Source organism: Rutilus rutilus (genome assembly GCF_951802725.1).
Source record: "Rutilus rutilus genome assembly, chromosome: 19".
In the NCBI taxonomy this organism is placed as follows: Eukaryota; Metazoa; Chordata; class Actinopteri; order Cypriniformes; family Leuciscidae; genus Rutilus; species Rutilus rutilus.
The window spans coordinates 23,097,784-23,116,983 of NC_140232.1; the positions used below are offsets into that span (position 1 = coordinate 23,097,784).

Consider the following 19,200-nt stretch of genomic DNA (forward strand, 5'->3'; position numbering starts at 1 on the left):
TGATGTAAAATATGAAATCGCATATGACTGTTCTTATATAGATGCATTAACAAAAAAAAAAACAGATTTCATGCTTTTTGCTTGTTCGGAGTATAAATAAACAGATTTAAGTTGGGTTTAGTCATTTAAAAAGAACTAGGGGTTTTAACAGCAACATTGCAACAAAAACATTGAAGATGTAAATAAGCAAAAGTCTTGCTCCTCCAACTTACTGACTTACAAAAGAACCAGATGTGCGCCTGTGTTAGATTTGCATTCTGTGATGTAGGCATCAGGCATCAATGCTAAAGGGTTCAGCAAATATTCCAGAGGACATTTCTCATTCTAAATCTGGATGCGATTAAGCTCTGATTAAACTGGCTTTGATTAGTTTATACACTCAGGTAGATGAGGAATTGCATTAGAGTTCTTTGTTAACCCTAATTAGCCATTGAAGCTGCAGTCACATCAGCCTTTCACTATGGTACATGCTGTTCCTATGACAACTGCCTCACTGTCATGGTATGGTATTTAAGAATTCCCCTCCATTGAGACTAAATCTCATCGCATTTCACAGTAAGATTACATTAAAAACAGATGGAGGAGGTCACAGGGATTTTTCTCTCTTTTATTTCAATCAAATCCTCTACTAGACCATATGAACTTGTGTTTGTAAAAGTGTAACCTGTTTCCCTACCTCTCTTACTGTGTCCCTGCGCGTGTTTGTGTGTCACAAGCTTGCATCTGACTTGCTCTGGAAAAAAAAAAAAATAGGTCATCCTTAAAACAAAAAGGGTGCAGTCAACATAGCAACCGTCTGCTGTTTTTTTATTGGCTGACTTGTTTCCATAGTAACAGGTTAACCTTGAGGCTGCAGTCACAGACCAGTTTGTTGTCTAGGCAAATCCAGCATGTATGAGGAGCTCTGCTAAGTCAAGATGTCACCCACATTTTAGAGTACAGCAACACTGGTAAAAAGCCTGGCTCAGAAGCCCTGAAAATATTGTTGCATGTTGGAGCAAAAGGTGTGGCTACAACACAGTCTCTGTCATCTAGCTTTCTATACAATGTATGTCAGCACTGTACAGTGCCTTTGATATGCATCCACCTCCATTGAATTATTCCGCATTGTATTAAATATTTTTGAGGGAATGGTACTTTAGGTTCTTTTCTCATTGCACTGCCATTTTTGTGAAATTTCTAAATGTTAATGAGAAAAGAGCATTTTCATTCATATTATGCTAGATATTTAAACGTGTGTGTGTGTGTGTGTAAGGAATAATTGAAGAAGTGCTGTTGAATTATTGAAAATGTATGCACACCGGAGGTTGTATGCAGCCACAACACCAATTAATTCAACACCTCGAGACATGGGCTGCGTCCGAAATCGCATACTCTCTACTTATTTTGTATGTATGTTCTATATAGTATGAATGTGAGTAGTATGAATGGACATACTACACTCTCTATGATGTCATTATTATGTGACCTACCAGCGTCAGTTACGTCGCTTCACTGCCCATCACAAATCCTCTCCCGTGGCCTCATGGGATTGATTGTAAAGTGTCCATTGTATACACACTTCAGAATCTCGCCGGAAGTAGTAGGTCATACTGGGACTTTTTGCCTTCTATTTATGAGTGCTGTGAATTCAGATTTTTGGAATTCAGATATTTTGTCACATACTGCTTTTTGCCTACTATATAATAAGGAAATATGCCATTTCGGCTGCAGCCAGTGTTTAGATGTTTTATTTTGAGACATTTGTCAGGTTACCCTGTTGCTGATTTTTTGCCCTAAATGCAGATGGTCAGATTCTGGCCTTAAAAAAAAAAAAAAGTAGCTCCCATCGAGTCAAATAGGTCATATTTGTGAAGTTCTGAAGAGATTGATGATGTCTGGTTAATTTTGGCCAAATATATCTGCTGGTCCTGGATTCTTTAGATAGATGCCCTTTGTTTCCAGTTACCTAATTCGTTAAAAGTCTGATCTTAGAAAAGACTTGTTAATGCAAGTTTCCTCCATTTTGCTGAAACAGATGTCACATATATCTTTTAAAACCTTCTATGGATTTTTCCTAGCTACAAATTCATCTTCAAGTTCTCTCTTATGGTCTTATTTCTATACCCTACTTGTACTTGACTGTTAATTATTCCATCTCAATAGAGCTCTTGTTCGGTTCCTCTCAATGAAGACCCCTTCACCCAGAGCTATTAGGCAATGTTTTTCATAAACACCTTTTGTTATATCGGTTGAAACTCTCTTCACATCCTGATAGCAATCAATAATAGAAGTGGTCTACTTATAAAAAGAATGTACATCTGTGGAAGTCTCAGGACCAAAAAATGTTCGTCCAATCATTGCATTCGGTCCTAATGCAATAATAGGATGCTGTATTTGCATACCTCCGCACACTGCTTGCACAGACATCCATAATGAGGCTAGCAGACACAGTCACCGAGCGCTGGAACAAACAGCAGCTACCATTTACAGTTCCTTCTGAACCATTTGTTACCTCAACCTACAGTACCTCAACCTACAGTACATTTGAACCAAAACAACAAGGTTATGCTGCGTTCACCCTATAACTACCGTAATTAAAGGTGAACTAAGTAACTTTTTTTACCTTAACTGAACAGCTTCGGAGTCATTGGAATGGTTATATTACTTATTTCGGGTTGAATGGTGGTCGTTTCGCACCCCCCTGGTGCCCGTGAGCGGAAAATACGCACTTGCAACTTTGGGGCGGCGGCCGTCAGGAAGTCTCGCGTGATATCAGGTCTCGCGATGTAAACAATTGCTTTACGGCCAAAAGAAATCTGCTAAAATGCCGTCATTATTGCGCTCCCTCACGCTGTTCGAACCCGAATGAAGAAGACGTTTTAAAGAATATCCCATCTGCTTTGATGTCGTTGATCTGCTAGCCTCTGGTGTCTGAGAATAGCCAACGAGTTTTTACAACAGTGTTGTCAAATATCTATTCCGAAGCTGTGGGGGAGCTCAGAGAGAAACCTGCGAGCAAAAAGCGAGAATACAGCGAAGAAATCCCGAAGTTACTGAATGCAGCTTTAAGAGACGGCAAGTCATGACATTCTACTCTGACTTTTTTGCGTTTCTATGTCAACATTATCAACGCTGAAATGAACCCTTTGAGAAATGGGGTAATTTAATGCCATTTCTTATGACACTTTGCTGAATCTGCTCTGGCTGTGTGTGACCTGCGTGTTCATGTGTTTTGGAGGAGCGCTCTGATGGTATGGTGGGATTTAATGCTTTCAAAGCTAGCCTGCTATTCGCTCTGAAATTGCCAACCCTACCTTTAACAGGTTCTTGAGCTGAGTTAAGTGTGCTGTTATTTACTCTCAAGGCTTATAGTTCCACAACAAAAACACCTTGAGCTTAATCTTGTCACTATTCTGTTTAGCTGCTAGGGTCATGGCTAGGTCAGTGTCTTCTTCTGGTCTTTTATTAAGATTGTAATAACAGTTTGGTTTGATTGTCTCTAAATTCTTGAGTGAACAACATATTTTTCCTAAATGCATTTTAGTTTTATCGTTGGGGTTTCAATGCCCTTATTAAACCTGCAAAAGAACAATGAGACAGGAGGAGTGAAGTACTGCCCCCTGGTGTTAAGGATGCAGATACACATGTACAATAAATACAATTTGGAGAGACAGCTCTTACTTGCTCCCAGAAAACTCCCTCTGAGCTGTCTGAAGAATGATGAAATTTCTCTAGCAATTGTAAAATAGAAGATTTGAGGAAAATATATAATGCGTGTAAAGGACTGAAACATGAACAAGTGCTTGAAAACATGTAACAGCCAAGTGTCCAGCCATTCTTATATTTGTACATTTACACACATGTACAAACTAATGCTTAGAAATGTATAAAAGTGACCATTCTGAACTTTTGTGACAGTGTTTGAGGAGCTAGAATAAGATCAAATCTAACATATGTGTTTGTTTATTGATAAAATACATGAACATACAGTTTTTAAAATAAAGTGCTACAAAATACTGTGCCTCATAAGTGTGCAAGGCAAAACTATTTTTGTTCCTGGCTGGCTTTATGAAATTACAGTAAGTGTTGATGCTCACTCGTCACAACAAAATGTCAAACCTCTGAAGAGCAGCTATGTGGTTCTTGCTGTTCATCAATCCACGAGGAAGACCCATCTGTCCCAAAGTAACGGTCACCAAAGTCCCCTTTAAGGACAGCGAAAACACACCCACAAGATTTTAGTACAGAGTGTAGTTTTTTTCTTCTTCTTATACTTATACACTACCATTCAAAGATTTGGGGTTCGTCAGAATTTTTGGTAACATTACAATAAGGTCCCATTAATTAACATTAGTTAATGCATTAACAATAACTAACAATGAACAATACATTTGTTACTGTATTTATTAGTCTTTGTTAACATCAGTTAATAAATAATTAACTGTTCATTGTTGGTTCATGTTAGCTCAGGTCCATTAAATAATTTATAATGTATTAGTAAATGCTGAAATTAACATTAATATTAATAAAGGCTTTAGAAGTATTTTTCATTGCCAGTAAAAACAGTGATATTGTAAAATATTTGTACAATTAAAAATAACCGTATTCTGTTTTAATATATTATGAAATATAATTTATTCCTGAGATGTTAAAGCTGAATTTCTGAATTCTGATATGATGATTTGCTGCTAAAGAAACATTTCTTATTTTTTATCTATGTTGAAAATAGTTGTGCTGCTTAATAATTTTGTAGAAACTGTGATGCATTTTTTTTCAGGATTCTTTGATGAATAGAAAGTATAAAAAAAAAAGAAGTGTTTATTTGAAATAGAGAACTTTCTTTTTATAATTTATAAATGTATTTACTGCCACTTTTGATCAATTGCATCCTTGCTGAATAAAAGTATTTATTTAAAAAAAAAAATCGTACTGACCCAAAACTTTTGAACGGTAGTGTATCTGTCAGGAACACTCACCTATCCCTGGGATGAGATGAAGAAGGTCATCTAGGCTCTTGTCCACAGCAGTGGTGATGATTTTGACACGAGGGAAGGCGTAAGCCACTGAGGAAACTCCCAACTCCGCCATCAGCAGAGACACCAACACAATCTTGTCTTCCTGGACATCATGGTCCTGTATATACACATACACACACTCACATTCAACAAATGAAAACATTCTAACAATGAGTTCTGGCCCCTAATTACTTTACTTTGTGTAAACGTGTCTAAATTATACTGCCGTGCAGAGTTTGCACTTTTTGTTTGTACATTTCGGAAGGAATGAGGTCTACAAGCAACATACCAGCAACACCCTCACTGCCATCATGGCTGCCGCTCCAGTAGAAACGGTGCTATCCATCAAAATCACATGGTCCTCACTGATGTCTCTGGGCAGTCGCAGGTAGTGCAGCTAAATGGAAGGGGAGGGAGTCATAGTTACCACGGAAACGAAGTGAGAAAGAGGGAACCACAGCCACCAAAAAGAATGAAACTGAGGAGTCAGGAGATCTCTGTTACCACGGAGACAGAGACCAACAGGCAAAATGGACAAACAGGGTTTGTGGAGAGCCGAGAAAATAACAGAGAAAAGGCCACAAATATAAACCAAAAAGCATGGTGAAATGGCATAATCTGTGTCCAGAAAAAAAAGGCATGTTTAATATATATAGTCAGACTAAAGCCGGGCGTAGACGGTATGATTATTGTTGTCGTATGAGCTCCCAGGTGATAATTTTTTCATGTCAATCGTCGATGCTCTTATGGTTGTGGCTCGTATCATGTGAGAAGCATTACAAGCCAAGCAGAGTACCTTACGGGCACGATAATCTTTAAACGTTAAAAAAAATATGAGACGTCAGCCTGAATTTGACCAGTGTATATGCTCTCCCCTATTCTCAAATCATACATACATACATACATTATTCAACCACATCACATAGGCTACTAGCGACCCAATATCGTGCACATACACTGACACACAAATACATACTGTTCTCTGCTATTCACCTAGTCATTTACACATCTCTTTATTCATTTTTCATTTCTATCAGAAGCTATAGCAGCAAAATTGATAACTCAGTTCTCTGTGTTTAGCGCCAGAGCTCATGCGATTGACGCCAGCTCGCCATAGAAGAAGGGTGAACCAACTCCTAGGTACGGCTAAGGAGATGCACCAAATAGATTTACATGAAATAGATTAGAGTGTCGCCGCACAACCTACACATCGCAGCATAAATGCTCCTCATAAACTCTTTTATTATTAAACGGAAAAAAGCAAGCATACTGTTTCCGGGATTTGGTATGGCAGAAAGCACGGAAAGAGGGCTCCCTTTTTAGCCACTGAAAAGCTGTCACTCATCTTAGTTCATTGCGATCTCACAAAGTTCCGTTATAATCAATGAAGCTGACTGCACAATGAATCTCTTATTTACATAATTGTTTGTAATAAAGAGAGGATTTGAGAGCGTGCAGAACTCAGAATCCACTCACCAGAGTTTTTGTTCAGTGCTAACTTAAACACCTCTGATTGGCCATTGCGTTCAAGAAATCAACAGATATGTTTGTGATTGGCTAAATTGCTCAATGCTCATGTTGTAAATAGAAACCTTTGATGCTCTCCAGAGTGCAAGCACAAGATCGTTTGCCAATATGCTATTATCACAGAGAAAAGCTGCCCATAACTGCAGATCTGTTTCCTTTACTTTCTAAAAGCAGAAGCAGCAGCATTTTTTTATTATTTTAAATTCTGTTGAAAAACTGTTATTGTCCTGTGTTACCTCTGGTTCTCCTGAATCCAGATTAGTCTGGATCAGAATCTTGCCAATACGGACGTCTTTCCACACGGCTCTCAGTGCAGGCTCCATGGTCTCACCTGCCCGAAGAATGGACACACCTGTGATCTAGAAAACAGGAAGACATGTGCTGCTACAAAAACCAAGATGAATCCAATCGAAATACTGAAAATGAACATGTCAGACACACAAATTTACCCCTTTCCCACTAAATCTGCGCCCCTGATACTCTTGACCTTGTGGTGTTTGGATGGTACAGGCCTGTAAAAAGGACAGATATTTTTGTGATGACACACATTGTACAGCTGAGAAGATTTTTTTTTTTGCTCTGCATTCATTAAGAGGGGTGACAACAGGTCAGCAAAAGAGAAACATAAGCAAAATATTTATATTAAGGTGGTTAATGTCATAGATAACATTAATATTATTGATAAACCATATATTTATAGGTTTTTATTTATTTAAAAAAGTATTATTGGTAGCTGTGGCAATACGAGGAAATGCCAGCTTCCCTGGGGTAGTTGTGGGGGGCTCAACTCAGAAAATTATGCTCTATGCAGATGATATATTGCTTTTTGTCACGGACCCAGCTAATTCACTTCCAGCACTACTTAGTATGATAAATAATTTCTCAAAGATTTCTGGGTACAGGGTCAATTGGTTTACCCCTGACTGCTTATTGTCCAAAGTCTTTGTTTCAGACCTGTGCATTTAAATGGCCTGACAAGGGCATTCTATATTTAGGAATTACTTTCCCCCATCAGTTGAAGGATATTGCTAAAGTCAATCTTGACCCCCTTGTAGAAAAAATTTCAGGTGACACAGCGAGATGGGCACCACTTTTTCTTTCCCTTTGGGGCAAGGTGAATGTACTAAAGATGAACTCCATACCTAAAATTAATTATGTTTTAAGCTCACTGCCCATCTGTGTCCATTCAAAATATTTCAGTATATTTGATAGATAGGATATGCAACAGTTGTTGTGGAATGGGAAGAAGCCTCGAATGCGGCTAGAGAAATTGCAGCTACCAGTTGAGAGGGGAGGACTAGGTCTCCCCAAGATATCTTTGTATCATTTTGCATTTGGTTTGAGCACCTGGGAAAAATCTGTTTGTCCACATTTACCATTTGAGTCCTTGCTGATAACAAAACTACCACTATCAGTGCGCAATCATCCAATCATTTCCCATCTACAAACAGTCTGGAAGAAAACATCTTGTATTTTAGGGGTTGACCCCTTTCTAAGCCCTTCGTCTGCTATTTGGGCCAATCCAAAGTTGTTAATAGGTGGAACACCTGTGTTTTGGAAGGAATGGGTAGATAAAAATATCAATGTTCTGGAAGATCTTTTTGAGGATGATGCATTGATGTCTTTTGGAAGACTTAAACAAAAATTCATCTTGTCTAATGATCAATTCTGGAGATATCTTCAGATGAGACATATGCTCCAAAGTATTTTTGCCTCCCCCTCTTATGTTCCCAGGGGCAAAAACATTCTCAAGATGATCCGGAATATTGTGGGCACTGGTCACGAGGCATCTAAATATTATTCCTTACTTATTAGTCAGATGGGCCAAAATATTAGCTCTGCGGTTAAGATAAATTGGGAAAAAGACTTGGGATGCTCATTTGAAGATGAGGAATGGGGGAGGATCACTGGTAATTTAAAATTGATGTCTAGAGATATTAGAACACGTCTCATACAAGTAAAAATTTTACACAGATTCTACTGGACACCCAGAAGGTTGTTTATAGCAGGTTTTAAGGATAATCCTGAATGTTGGCGATGCCAGAGAGAGGAAGGCAACCTATTTCATGTCTTATGGCAATGCTCAGTAGTCCAGTATTTCTGGAGAGAGATACATGACTATATTTTAAAGATATCACAGACTCAGTATGATTTCTGTCCTAGTTTATACATTCTTGGTGACCCTAGGCCTTTAAGTCATGTTAAAAAAAACTTAATCACAGTGGATACAGAGAACTGGAAATCTTCCGGAAGGCCTCCGATTTTTGAGTGGCTTTCAGATTTAGGGCAGGTCGCAGCCTTTGAAAAACTCTCCTATAGTGTGCACGGGAGGATTGATGAATATTTTGATAAATGGGGGAAATTTTTGCATTTCTGTAACCTACAGTAGTAGCAACATGTGGCAGTACGAAAATAAAAAAATAACGGTCATGGTAAATATGATTTAGATTATAGTGGGAACTTATTATGTTGGCAACACCCCTTTCTCTCTCTTTTTTTTTTTTCAAACTGTTCTAATTATTATTTATTTATTTATTTATTATTTATGTTGTTACTATTATATTGTTACCATTTATTGGTTAACTGTGTTGTTTATGCATATATCAGATTTTTTGTTTGTTTGTTTAAAATACATGCGGGTTTATATAATTTCTTGTTTGCAAATGAGAAAATCAATAAAGTACAAATCGTAAAGAAAAAGTATAATTGGGACTAAATTAATTGGGATTAACTAAAAATAATGAAAAATAATACGATTAGTCTTGCTGATTAATTAGCTGGCATATAATGTCATTAATTCAATCAAAAGTTTTATTGATGTATATGTGTGATTACTGGCGATTAACTTGATTAATTAACTGGCAAATCATAAAATGTTATTGACATGTGTGATTAATTGTGATTCATTTGATTGATTAACTGGCTTATCATTTAATTCATATTTTTTATTGATATATGTGTGACTAATTGATATTAATTTTTTTTTAATTAACTCTAGTACAATATTATTACATATCACAATACATTGCATATATGTGTGGGATAATTCATACAGGTGACAAATTCCTTGTTTGTTTTGCATACATCAATAAAGTTAGTTCAGTTGAAGATTCAAATTCAATTCAAATTCAATTGGCATATTAATATACATTTTACTGACATATGTGTGGTTATAAGCAATTAATTTGATGAATTATCTGTCATGTAACAGGTCATGTAATTCACATTTTTAATTGAGCACTAGGTATATTTTAAATCACAGTAGATTCAGCTTTGATCGCACAACAATAACACATACACACAGAAAAACACCCACACACCTTGGAGGGTAAGAAAGAGAGCGCGTGTTCAATCAGCAGCCGCATCAGTCTCTTTGAGTAGAAGATGAACTCGTCACGGCTGGTGTCTTTGTTCCTAAAAAACAAACAGAAAAATTGAGGAGGTGTGCATAAAAGACGCAGAGAAAAGGGTGATGCAGGCCAGTGAGTCATTATCCTGATTCACACATGTGAGGAATTCTGAATGGCACCTGCAACAGATGAATGGATTTCAAAAACACATTTCAACGACAAGCATCAACTTCTTAAAGTAGGCTAATCTTTTGATGTGATTCATATGACACTCACCACTCACCTGATGATGGTGTGGAGACCTCGGACCTGTGGCGTGCTTTCCAACACGCTGAGAGTCTGAGGGAGAGGCTGGGACTGGTGGGCCGTGGCCAGGAGCGCCCTGTGTGTGCGTGTGCATATGAAAGAGAAGAGATATGAAGCAGATCGGCACTTTCACAGATAAAAAGATGCCATTTGTACACCTCAACATAACATTTCTAACAATGATTGCAACACTAAAGGAGCTATTGTGGGTCGTTTGCATGTTCATACACACACACGGACTATAGTCCATGTATATAAAAGAGTAAAAAGCATGATTAAACAGCTTCTCTACCTGACACTAATCTCACGCTGCCGAGAGAATGCATGCAACAGAACAGAGATGAAAGATCAGTGAAAAACAGTGAAAGAGAAAGAGTTAGCAGGCTGAGAGTTTGAGACAAGTACTTCTTTGATAACTGTTTACTTCATTGTCCCTAACTTTATATATAAAATCCAAAAAACAGAAGTTGCAGAACTTCTATTCACGGACAGAGGGCGCTGTTTCTGCGTGTAGTGTGTGGACATGTGAAGGAAGCTGAATAAGCTTCAAGTCCTTTTAACATGGAAAATGCCACCTCAGATTTTGAGATGATATTGGAAAAAAAAACCTGCACAGCTACACTAAAACATGTCAGTTTTACTAAGTTGTTAAAAAGTGTTTTGTTTTTCTTTTTCGTTTAACGTGCCTTGTCTAGGGCAGACTACCCTCTTTGGCTGGAACAATGGATAAGATTACTTCACAGGACACATTTTCCCATAATGCCCCTTTTCACTCACCTCTTCTAGCTGGCTGTGAACATGCTGAACGATCAGGTCAATGGCCACCATGTTACCCCCACCTGTGTTTGCAGGAGAAAAGTGAATAACTGTATTCAAAAGGCAATGATGACTGCAATTATACACTGCAGGAAATAAATATTGAACTCACCACGTGGCACTACAATGTCTGCAAGTCGCATGGTGGGTTCTATGTACTGCTCAAAGGCTGGTTTTACAAACTTATTGTATTGTTTAATCACTCCCTCAATGTCACGTCCTCTCTCTGTGATGTCCCTCCTCAGCCGCCGTACCAGCCGAATATCCGAATCTGTATCTACAAAAATCTTCATGTCCATCAGCTGCAAAAAAAAAACATAAGATGCCTGAAGATATGTTAAGTTTTCAGTTGTAGGATATAATGAAAGAGATATTTTCACTCAGAGCAAGATTGAGTCATCATATATTTAGTAATCAATATTCCCTGTAGGCCTACATTTGAAAGGCTTATACATGCAAAATGTAAAAAAATTGTAAGCTTTTAGGAATATACTAAAAGCCACAAAAGACAAAAGTTCAAATGTCATGGCTATTTAAGATGGATCTGTGATAATGGTCCCTCATCATCTTCCTTACTTCATCACGAAAACATTGTTATCACTTACTTTACTTTGAATTTTATCAGCATTTAAACATTCAGAAACTGAAACATTTCACAATACCTGCAAGAGCTCTTTGTCTGCAAAGGACAAGATGCCTTCAAAGATAATGACGCTGGCACCATAGACGTTTTTCTGGAAGAGGGATGAAAAAGTAAACACCATCAAACAATGGAAATCTTTTGCTGTGTCTATATCCTTGGCATCTGGAAAATATGTGAAACATCTGCCACACACACACACACACTCACCCAGTCTTTCTGGCGTCCATGTGTAGTGAAGTCATACACTGGGATTTTTACACTTTTCCCCTGTTTAAGTTTCCGCAGTGTGCTCTCAAGCAGCTCAAAGTCGAAAGCTCCCGGATGGTCAAAGTTATAGTCGTTCTTGGCTGCTAGAGCTTGTTCCTCTCGAGACAGGACCTGCAGATGGGTAACATAAAGGTTGCATGTTTGATCACTGGTGGGGGCGCCACGGACACAGGAAAGATCACAATCCTGACCTATCGCCATATGTGCTTTAACATATTCATATTTTAATTACATCAACCATGGCATCTGGGCCGGCTGTTGGTAGTATGTTAAGGGTTACATAAAATTAAAAAAACGTTTAGATTAGTTTGCCCAAATATGAAAATTCTGTCATTCATGTCAAACCCTTATTGTTGTTTTTTTTTCCATAAGGAACACAAAAATGAATAAAAAAAAAACATACAGCGTGACCAGTGTAGCCTAATTCCTGAACAAAGTCAATATATTTTATTCAATAAAGCAAAAATTATTAGGTTCTTTTTGGTGACTCAAAAACATACAGTGTGGCCAATGAAGTCCGATTCCCGAACAACTGACTCTTAAAGGGATAGTTCACCCAAAAATGAAAATGCTGTCATCATTTACTCACCCTCATGTTGTTCCAAACCTGTATGATTTCCTTTCTTCTGCTGAACACAAAAGAAGATATTTTAAAGAAGGTTGGTAATTAAACAGTTGCTGGTCCCCACTGACTTCCATAGTATTTTTTTTTCCTACTATGGAAGTCAATGGGGTCCATCAGTCGTTTGGTTACCGACTTTCTTCAAAATATCTTCTTTTGTGTTCAGCAGAAGAAAGAAAGTCATACAGGTTTGGAACAACATGAGGGTGAGTAAATGAGGACAGCATTTTCATTTTTGGGTGAACTATCCCTTTAACTCTTTCCCTGCCAGCATTTTTTTTTTTTTAAGTTGCCAGCCACTGCTAGCATTTTTTTTTTATTCACAAAATTTTCATGTTTCATGTGTTTCATGTGAATATGCAATATATCCAGAGAAAGAACAGAGCCAGAAGAACAGAGAGAGAAAAAAGAGAATATTTTGAATGCATTCCTTTTTTAATCAGCAGTTGAATGTGGCTAAGTTTCATTAAAAAATGCAACATTTTGAGCAAAAAGCTGAGAAAAACACGAAAAAAAAAAAAATCTAAAGACTATTTGCTCAGTGATCAAAACATAGATAGAGTACATCGAGTCCATCAACGCTCCCCAAAGCTTGCACAGTCCTATAGCCTGTCTTCGCTCAACATTTCATCTAACATTAGGCAGTTTTGATTGATATGCTGTTTAATGTTGATAATCGCTTACATATGCTATCGCTTGTTTCTGCTTCTTCACAAGTCTTTTGATCAGGAGATTCAGTTCTCTTTCAGAAGATATGTAATTTCCTGAGTTGTCTCATAAATGGGGGAAGTTTCCATCATTGGTGGGGAAAGAATAAAGAGACAGTTCTTTTAGATAATCTTGAGTAAATTATGACAGAATTTTAATTTTTGGGCAAACTTCATTAAAAAGAAGTGGATACATACAGCCTTGCTGAACAATGAGCAAACAAATTTCCACAGTGGCCATTTTGATTTCATATATGTGCAAATCAAATGTAACTGGCTGAACTGTTTAGACTAGAGTGTCAGTCATTAGACTGCAGTACAAATGGATTCACACAGAGATAAAGGAGGAAGGAGAGGGATTACAGAGACTTTCAGAAGCACTTGACTTACCAGATTAACTTTACATGGTGGACCAATCGCTCATTCAGATCTCACACTCAAACAAACACACACAGATGACCAAACTTCTTTCTCATAAACACAAACACCTCACCTTATAAAATGAGTCCATAGATAGTAAAACAACCCAAGGAACGTCCAGAGCTTCAATGATTTTATTGGCTACAGTAGTTTTTCCAGAGGCACTGCCTCCACACAGACCTGTAACAACATTATTACTTATTTATACGTTCAGATTTAGTATTTAAGTTCAAATCTTCAAGAAAAGCTAATAAGGAACAAGCTGAGCCAATATTGGAAGGCTATCTCTATTTAACCCTCAGAAGGTCTTCCTTTCGGAGTCACACCCTGGGCCTTCTCGGTCAGAAGTGACCGGACACCTAAAAATGAAACTTCCTCCATCCCAGTAAAACCAATGCAATTTATTTTTGTTCTATAATATTTATTCTTTTTAATTTTGTATTTTGAGAGAATTTTATTGAATTTATTCATATTTATGCAATATTTATGGTCTATTTTTGCCATTATATAAAAAAAAAAATTATATATATGTTCTTTTTTAATGTTTTTTTTTAATGCAGTATTTTAGTTTAATATAGAGTCTAGGCCTTCAAAAAAAAAAAAATGTTTTAAGCAGATTAGCACCATCTGGTGAGAGTATGGAGAGAAAGCGTAGAACCATGGTGTAACCACTAGATGGCATGTACAGCTCTCTATGGAGAGGCATGTGAATTCCCCAGCTGTTTATGGACACATTTACTTTTTTTTTTTTTTACAGAATTTGTAACAAAAAATGCAATTCATTCAATTATAACACTTTATGTAAAATATTTTTAATATATATTTTTTTTTTTCAATTTCCCATTAATTTTCTATGGGGGTCATTTTTGACCGAAGACCACAAGTGTGACTATTTTTTTTACAACTACTTAGCATGCTCGGATCATGACCTCAATTTTTTTTGTGTGTTCACATACCTAATGCCATAAAAGTCACCAAGTTTCATAATATTCCGATGAAGCTGTGATTTTTTTAAATTCAAAACAGATTTTTTGTAATCAAAATTATTGGTGTGTATGTGTATAAAAGTGTGTTTGTATGTGTGGGTGGGTGTGTCTTTTTTGCACTCTTGATGTTGTAGAGTGTCACCCCTTTACAGCTGTGTACTCTTTTTTAGGATTGTGGCCGATTTGTAGATTGTACACACAAAAATTCGGAGAATTATAAAAAAAATGGTAAATTTCCCATTCATTTCCTATGGGTCGGTCATTTTTGACCGAAGGCCTGTAGTGTGACTATTTTTTTTACGACCACTTAGCATGCTCGGATCATGACCCCAATTTTTTTTTTATTCACATACCCAATGCCATAAAAAAAATGTTTCATAACATTCCGATGAAGCTGTGATTTTTAGAAATTCAAAACAGAAAATATTTCGGTCAGAAATGACCGAGGACCGTCTGAGGGTTAAATGATCATAAGGAAATCAAGTTTCTGTTCACTCTTGTTTCCATCTACTCGTACCAATGACAAAGGCCTCTTTAAACTGGGCTCCATGTTCGTTGTACCAGGGCGGTCTGCCGGCTGTGTAGATGGTACGAGTGCCGGTGCGAAGCAGTGGAGGTTCTGTTTTACCCAGAGTGCTGCTCTTCCTGCGAGAGGTGCTGACCGTGGGGAGGAGCCTGTCCAGAGAATCTTCACCACTCCCACTAGACCAAAAAAGAGAATTATTCTATCATAAAATACATTCAACATGCAGAAACAACTATACAGTAAGACATTTATCGATTTATTTCTCAAAAAAATGTGAACACTGTTTCTCTGTGGTTCCATTGCTCTGTCTGACCAACCAACACAGCAACAGCAGCTCAACCAATGGGGTGAGGTTGGGGCGGGGCAATCTCTATATCCAACCAATGGGATACAGGAAGATTGTTTGGGAAACCTTTTTGACACCAGTTAGTAGGCTACTATTCTTTTTGCTGCTCCTAGTGACACATAAACTACAACCTTGAGTCTACAAAAATTGTTTATACAAAATAAATATATATTTTTTAATTCTGTCCCCTCAACAGTAAAGCATGTACCACATAACTAAATAAAAGTTGTTGCTTTTAACAAAATCTGACATGTAAGAAACCAAGTAATTCTTCAGTGTTATTTTTTGCCTAAAATCAAGATGTTTATTATTTAATAAAGACATATTTTATAACTTGGTTGATTTCTATAGGATGTAAATGACAAAAGCAATTCATCTCTAATGCCTTAAAAAGCAAACTTGGAGTGAGTGTGTGGGCATCATTGTTATTATTGTTAACTAAAACTAAAACCATTACAAATCTTTTCTGTTAACTGAAATGAAGCTGAAATAAAATAAAATATAAATATTAGATGAAAAACTTAAAGGAAAATGGGAAATGTTCCTGTCCAATGGTCCAAATGTTCTTGTCCATGCCTTAATTTTGCAATTTCTTTGGTGTTGCATCCTTCTCACAGGGATTTAATAATTGTTGACTTTTCAGTGCGAGTTCAATTTCTTTTTTGGGCCATTTTTCCATGACTATACAGAATTAATTATAAGGATTTATGTGGTTTGAAACTGGTAAAAGTGCTTGAGGAAAAAAAATATGATCAGAATATCGACTTGCCTAATAATTATGCACGCACTGTAAATAATATAAAAATAACACTGGTAGGTGTATGTGTGAATGAATGTATAAACTATCTTGTTGTTCAATATGTCACACGATTGATGATTAACTGAAACAAACAAGCTTTCAGTCATATAAAATCTATGTGAACTAATTTATAAAATGTATTTTTATATTTGTATCACCATGAGTGAGTGACTAAATCAGGCCATTAGTCACATTCGAAACAGCCAAACAACACAGAGCAAAATGGAAAGGTAGTGCTGAAATTATAAATGGTAAAGTAATAGCCAAAAGATATAACATTTTGGGGGAAAAAATTATATTGGGTCTGAAATTTCACCCTATAAACTATAAACTATAACTATAAACAAGATAAAATAATCAAATGTTTTCAGTGAAAAGGTTTGAGAAAACAGCAGCTTCAGCACTCTTAACAATGATTTACTCTTGCACATTGGTTCAGATTATATCCAAGCGAGTGCCCAAAACTTAGCGTTTAATTAACCTTTTAAATACTTAACAGTGCATTTAATAACTTACCCTCCATCTGTACGGAGAGCCCAGCAGCCTGATATTCTGGCCCCTGTGTATCCGGGCAGCGTGCTCATATCAGCTGAGAAAGCCTGACGGCTGTCTTCAATATGAGCAATAAAGGTCACATTTTTATCGAAGCTCAAACAGCCCAACACAGATAAACCAGCTAATAATCACAGATGAAGCACAAAGCCTGGGTCACGGAGAGGGTGGAAATCATACCGTTCCTAATGCACTAGCAAAAACACACGCCTGCTAAATCTGCCTCTGTTTTAGCACAGAACCCTTTAAGTTTGAACGTCAGCTGACCACTAATGTCTTCAAGAAACCTTTTAATGGATAGAAAAACAACTTTTCTTTGTGTCTGGATACTGGCTCTCTCAGTGTGTGGGCTTGATTGAATAAGAGGATCAGTTCTACAGGTGATGTGGATGGAAAGTATTAATAGAACCTGGTGATAGAGAGAGAGAGAGAGAGAGAGAGAGAGAGAGAGAGAGAGAGAGAGAGAGAGAGACCAAAGAACAGCTTTACTGCTGAGAGTTCTCAGTTGGTTGTCAATTTTGTCTCAGATGTTTCTCCTGCAATCCCTTAGGTGAAATAAAGTTATAAAGAAACAATAATATAAAATGTAGAGCTAAAACCTAATGAAAAGCAAAGTTAAATAATTTGTTCTTAGAAGAATTTGAAATCCCATTGATTTTTTTCTAGTCTCCTCTAGTATTTTCACTTAAATTCTAAAGGAGACATGTGAGTTTACTGACTTATTTTTCTCAAGAGAAAAAAATATAAGAAAGGGAGAGATCAGAAATGTCTTTCTATGTCATATTGCAGGGGTTCCCAAACTGGGGTTGACAAACAAACAGCAGAATTGCAGTTGGAATTGATGAAAATCAAATTTTCTGTCTGAAAAATGACCCAAAAAACACAAATATCAAAATGTTTGGTAAAAAAAAAAAAAAAAAAAAAAAAATCCTGCAAAATAAGAGTATAGCCTATTTTTGTTAGACACCTGAACTTATAAAAGTGAAATATAACAATAATAATAGGCCTACATATTATATAGAAAAGAACTGTAGGGTCAACTAAAACGGGCTATTGTAAAGAATTATACGTACAGCAATATAATAATAATAATAATAATAATAATAAGTGTATTTAAACGACATCTCAAAGGTCAAATCTCGGTTGTTGATCTGTTAGGATGTGATCTCTCCATGGTGCGCTAATGGGAACACATGTAGTGTTAGGAGGGAGACCTCAGTCTATAGTTCATTATAATAATATCGCGTCATTAGCGCGCAGCAGAAGCTTGCTGAAACTGGGACAGGAGGGAAGAAGTGGCTTAACTAACGCAATGCTGATTTAGGTTCTTATGATGATTAATTTTATTTCATCATCTGAGCAAAGAAAAGTTGTATTCCGCTGTATGATGAATAACCGTTCAATACAATGCCAAAAATAAACAATTATTAATTGGCTCAATGTAGGTCAATAGCAACGCGTCTAGCAACGTAGGGAAGAGGTACACCTGCGTCAAAAAAACGCACTGACGCTTTCCATTATAATTTCGTATATGCCTATATGTTTTTAGAATAACGGATGTTTCGCATACAGATGTGCTGTGATACCTGTTCGACCGGCTTGAGTTTTTCCTCCTGCACTCCATCTCACACAACATTATTCTCCACTCAGATCCGACTCGCCATGAAGCTGGACTGGACTGTCAGCTGTTAATGCCTCGCGAAACGCATTGTGGGAAATGTAGTTTCGGCACGCTCTGTGAATAGTGAGGGTCATTATTTCTTACAATTCAGTGCCTTTTAAGTCCCAAATACAAGTAATGGCGTTTATGATTTTAATTGTTTTAACTAAAATGTGTCCTAAATGTCTGGTTTAAAAATAGAAAATAATAATAAAACAATTTTTTTATATACTACACATTTCATCAGGCCTCAGGCCGGTTCACACCAAGAACGATAACCATAAAGAAAACCATTAATATAAGCGTCCACACAAGCGGATGATTTCGTTCTGTTTATTCTAAGCACGTCCATGTCTGTCACTTTAAATGCTCGCGCGGATTCTGATTGGCTGTCAGTTTTATTATTGTTCTTTGGCGTTTCTCCATGCCGTTATCGTTGTAGCTGTGGTGTGAACTCTGCTATTTTTTAATATTGAGAATATTGAAAATAGTATTTTTAGAACTATATCTTTATAGTCCTTGGTGTGAACGGGCCTTTAGGCCAACTCTAAAGAATTCAACATGACAATGATTAAGAGAATTATAAAACTATACTTTTATAAAAGAGAATTATAAAATACTTTTTTTTATGATGAAACAAATGCACTTTTAAAAAGTAGGTTTCATTTTTTTTTTT

The 19,200-nt window shown here is 36.8% G+C and overlaps 1 protein-coding gene across 3 annotated transcripts; it reads right to left on the reverse strand.

Moving 5' to 3' along the window:
• Window positions 1-3,931: 3,931 nt before the first annotated feature.
• On the reverse strand, window positions 3,932-18,576 carry uckl1a (uridine-cytidine kinase 1-like 1a). Of its 3 annotated transcripts, none has more exons than XM_084389440.1 (15): window positions 18,451-18,576; window positions 15,159-15,343; window positions 13,729-13,835; window positions 11,847-12,017; window positions 11,659-11,730; window positions 11,109-11,298; window positions 10,958-11,019; window positions 10,473-10,489; window positions 10,158-10,256; window positions 9,845-9,938; window positions 6,974-7,036; window positions 6,761-6,883; window positions 5,287-5,394; window positions 4,959-5,115; window positions 3,932-4,187 (listed from the first exon to the last, which is right to left on the reverse strand). In XM_084389440.1, exons 1-15 carry the CDS (start codon window positions 18,498-18,500, stop codon window positions 4,096-4,098), a joined length of 1,590 nt encoding a protein of 529 aa, XP_084245566.1. In that variant the 5' UTR covers window positions 18,501-18,576; the 3' UTR covers window positions 3,932-4,095. The 3 variants fall into 3 exon arrangements, with proteins under 3 accessions (XP_084245566.1, XP_084245564.1, XP_084245565.1); XM_084389438.1 differs by lacking the exon at window positions 18,451-18,576 and adding an exon at window positions 16,829-17,211; XM_084389439.1 differs by lacking the exons at window positions 10,473-10,489; window positions 18,451-18,576 and adding an exon at window positions 16,829-17,225 and having other exon boundaries at window positions 10,151-10,256; window positions 10,954-11,019.
• Window positions 18,577-19,200: the final 624 nt, after the last annotated feature.

Coding starts and splice junctions, on each gene's coding strand:
- uckl1a (XM_084389438.1), bottom strand. CDS start 16,896: ATGAGCACGCTGCCCGGATACACAGGGGCCAGAATATCAGGCTGCTGG. Junction 11,020..11,108: donor AGACATTGTAGTGCCACGTG/GTGAGTTCAATA, acceptor CTGCAAACACAG/GTGGGGGTAACATGGTGGCC. Junction 5,395..6,760: donor TGGATTCAGGAGAACCAGAG/GTAACACAGGAC, acceptor CCTTCCATTTAG/CTGCACTACCTGCGACTGCC.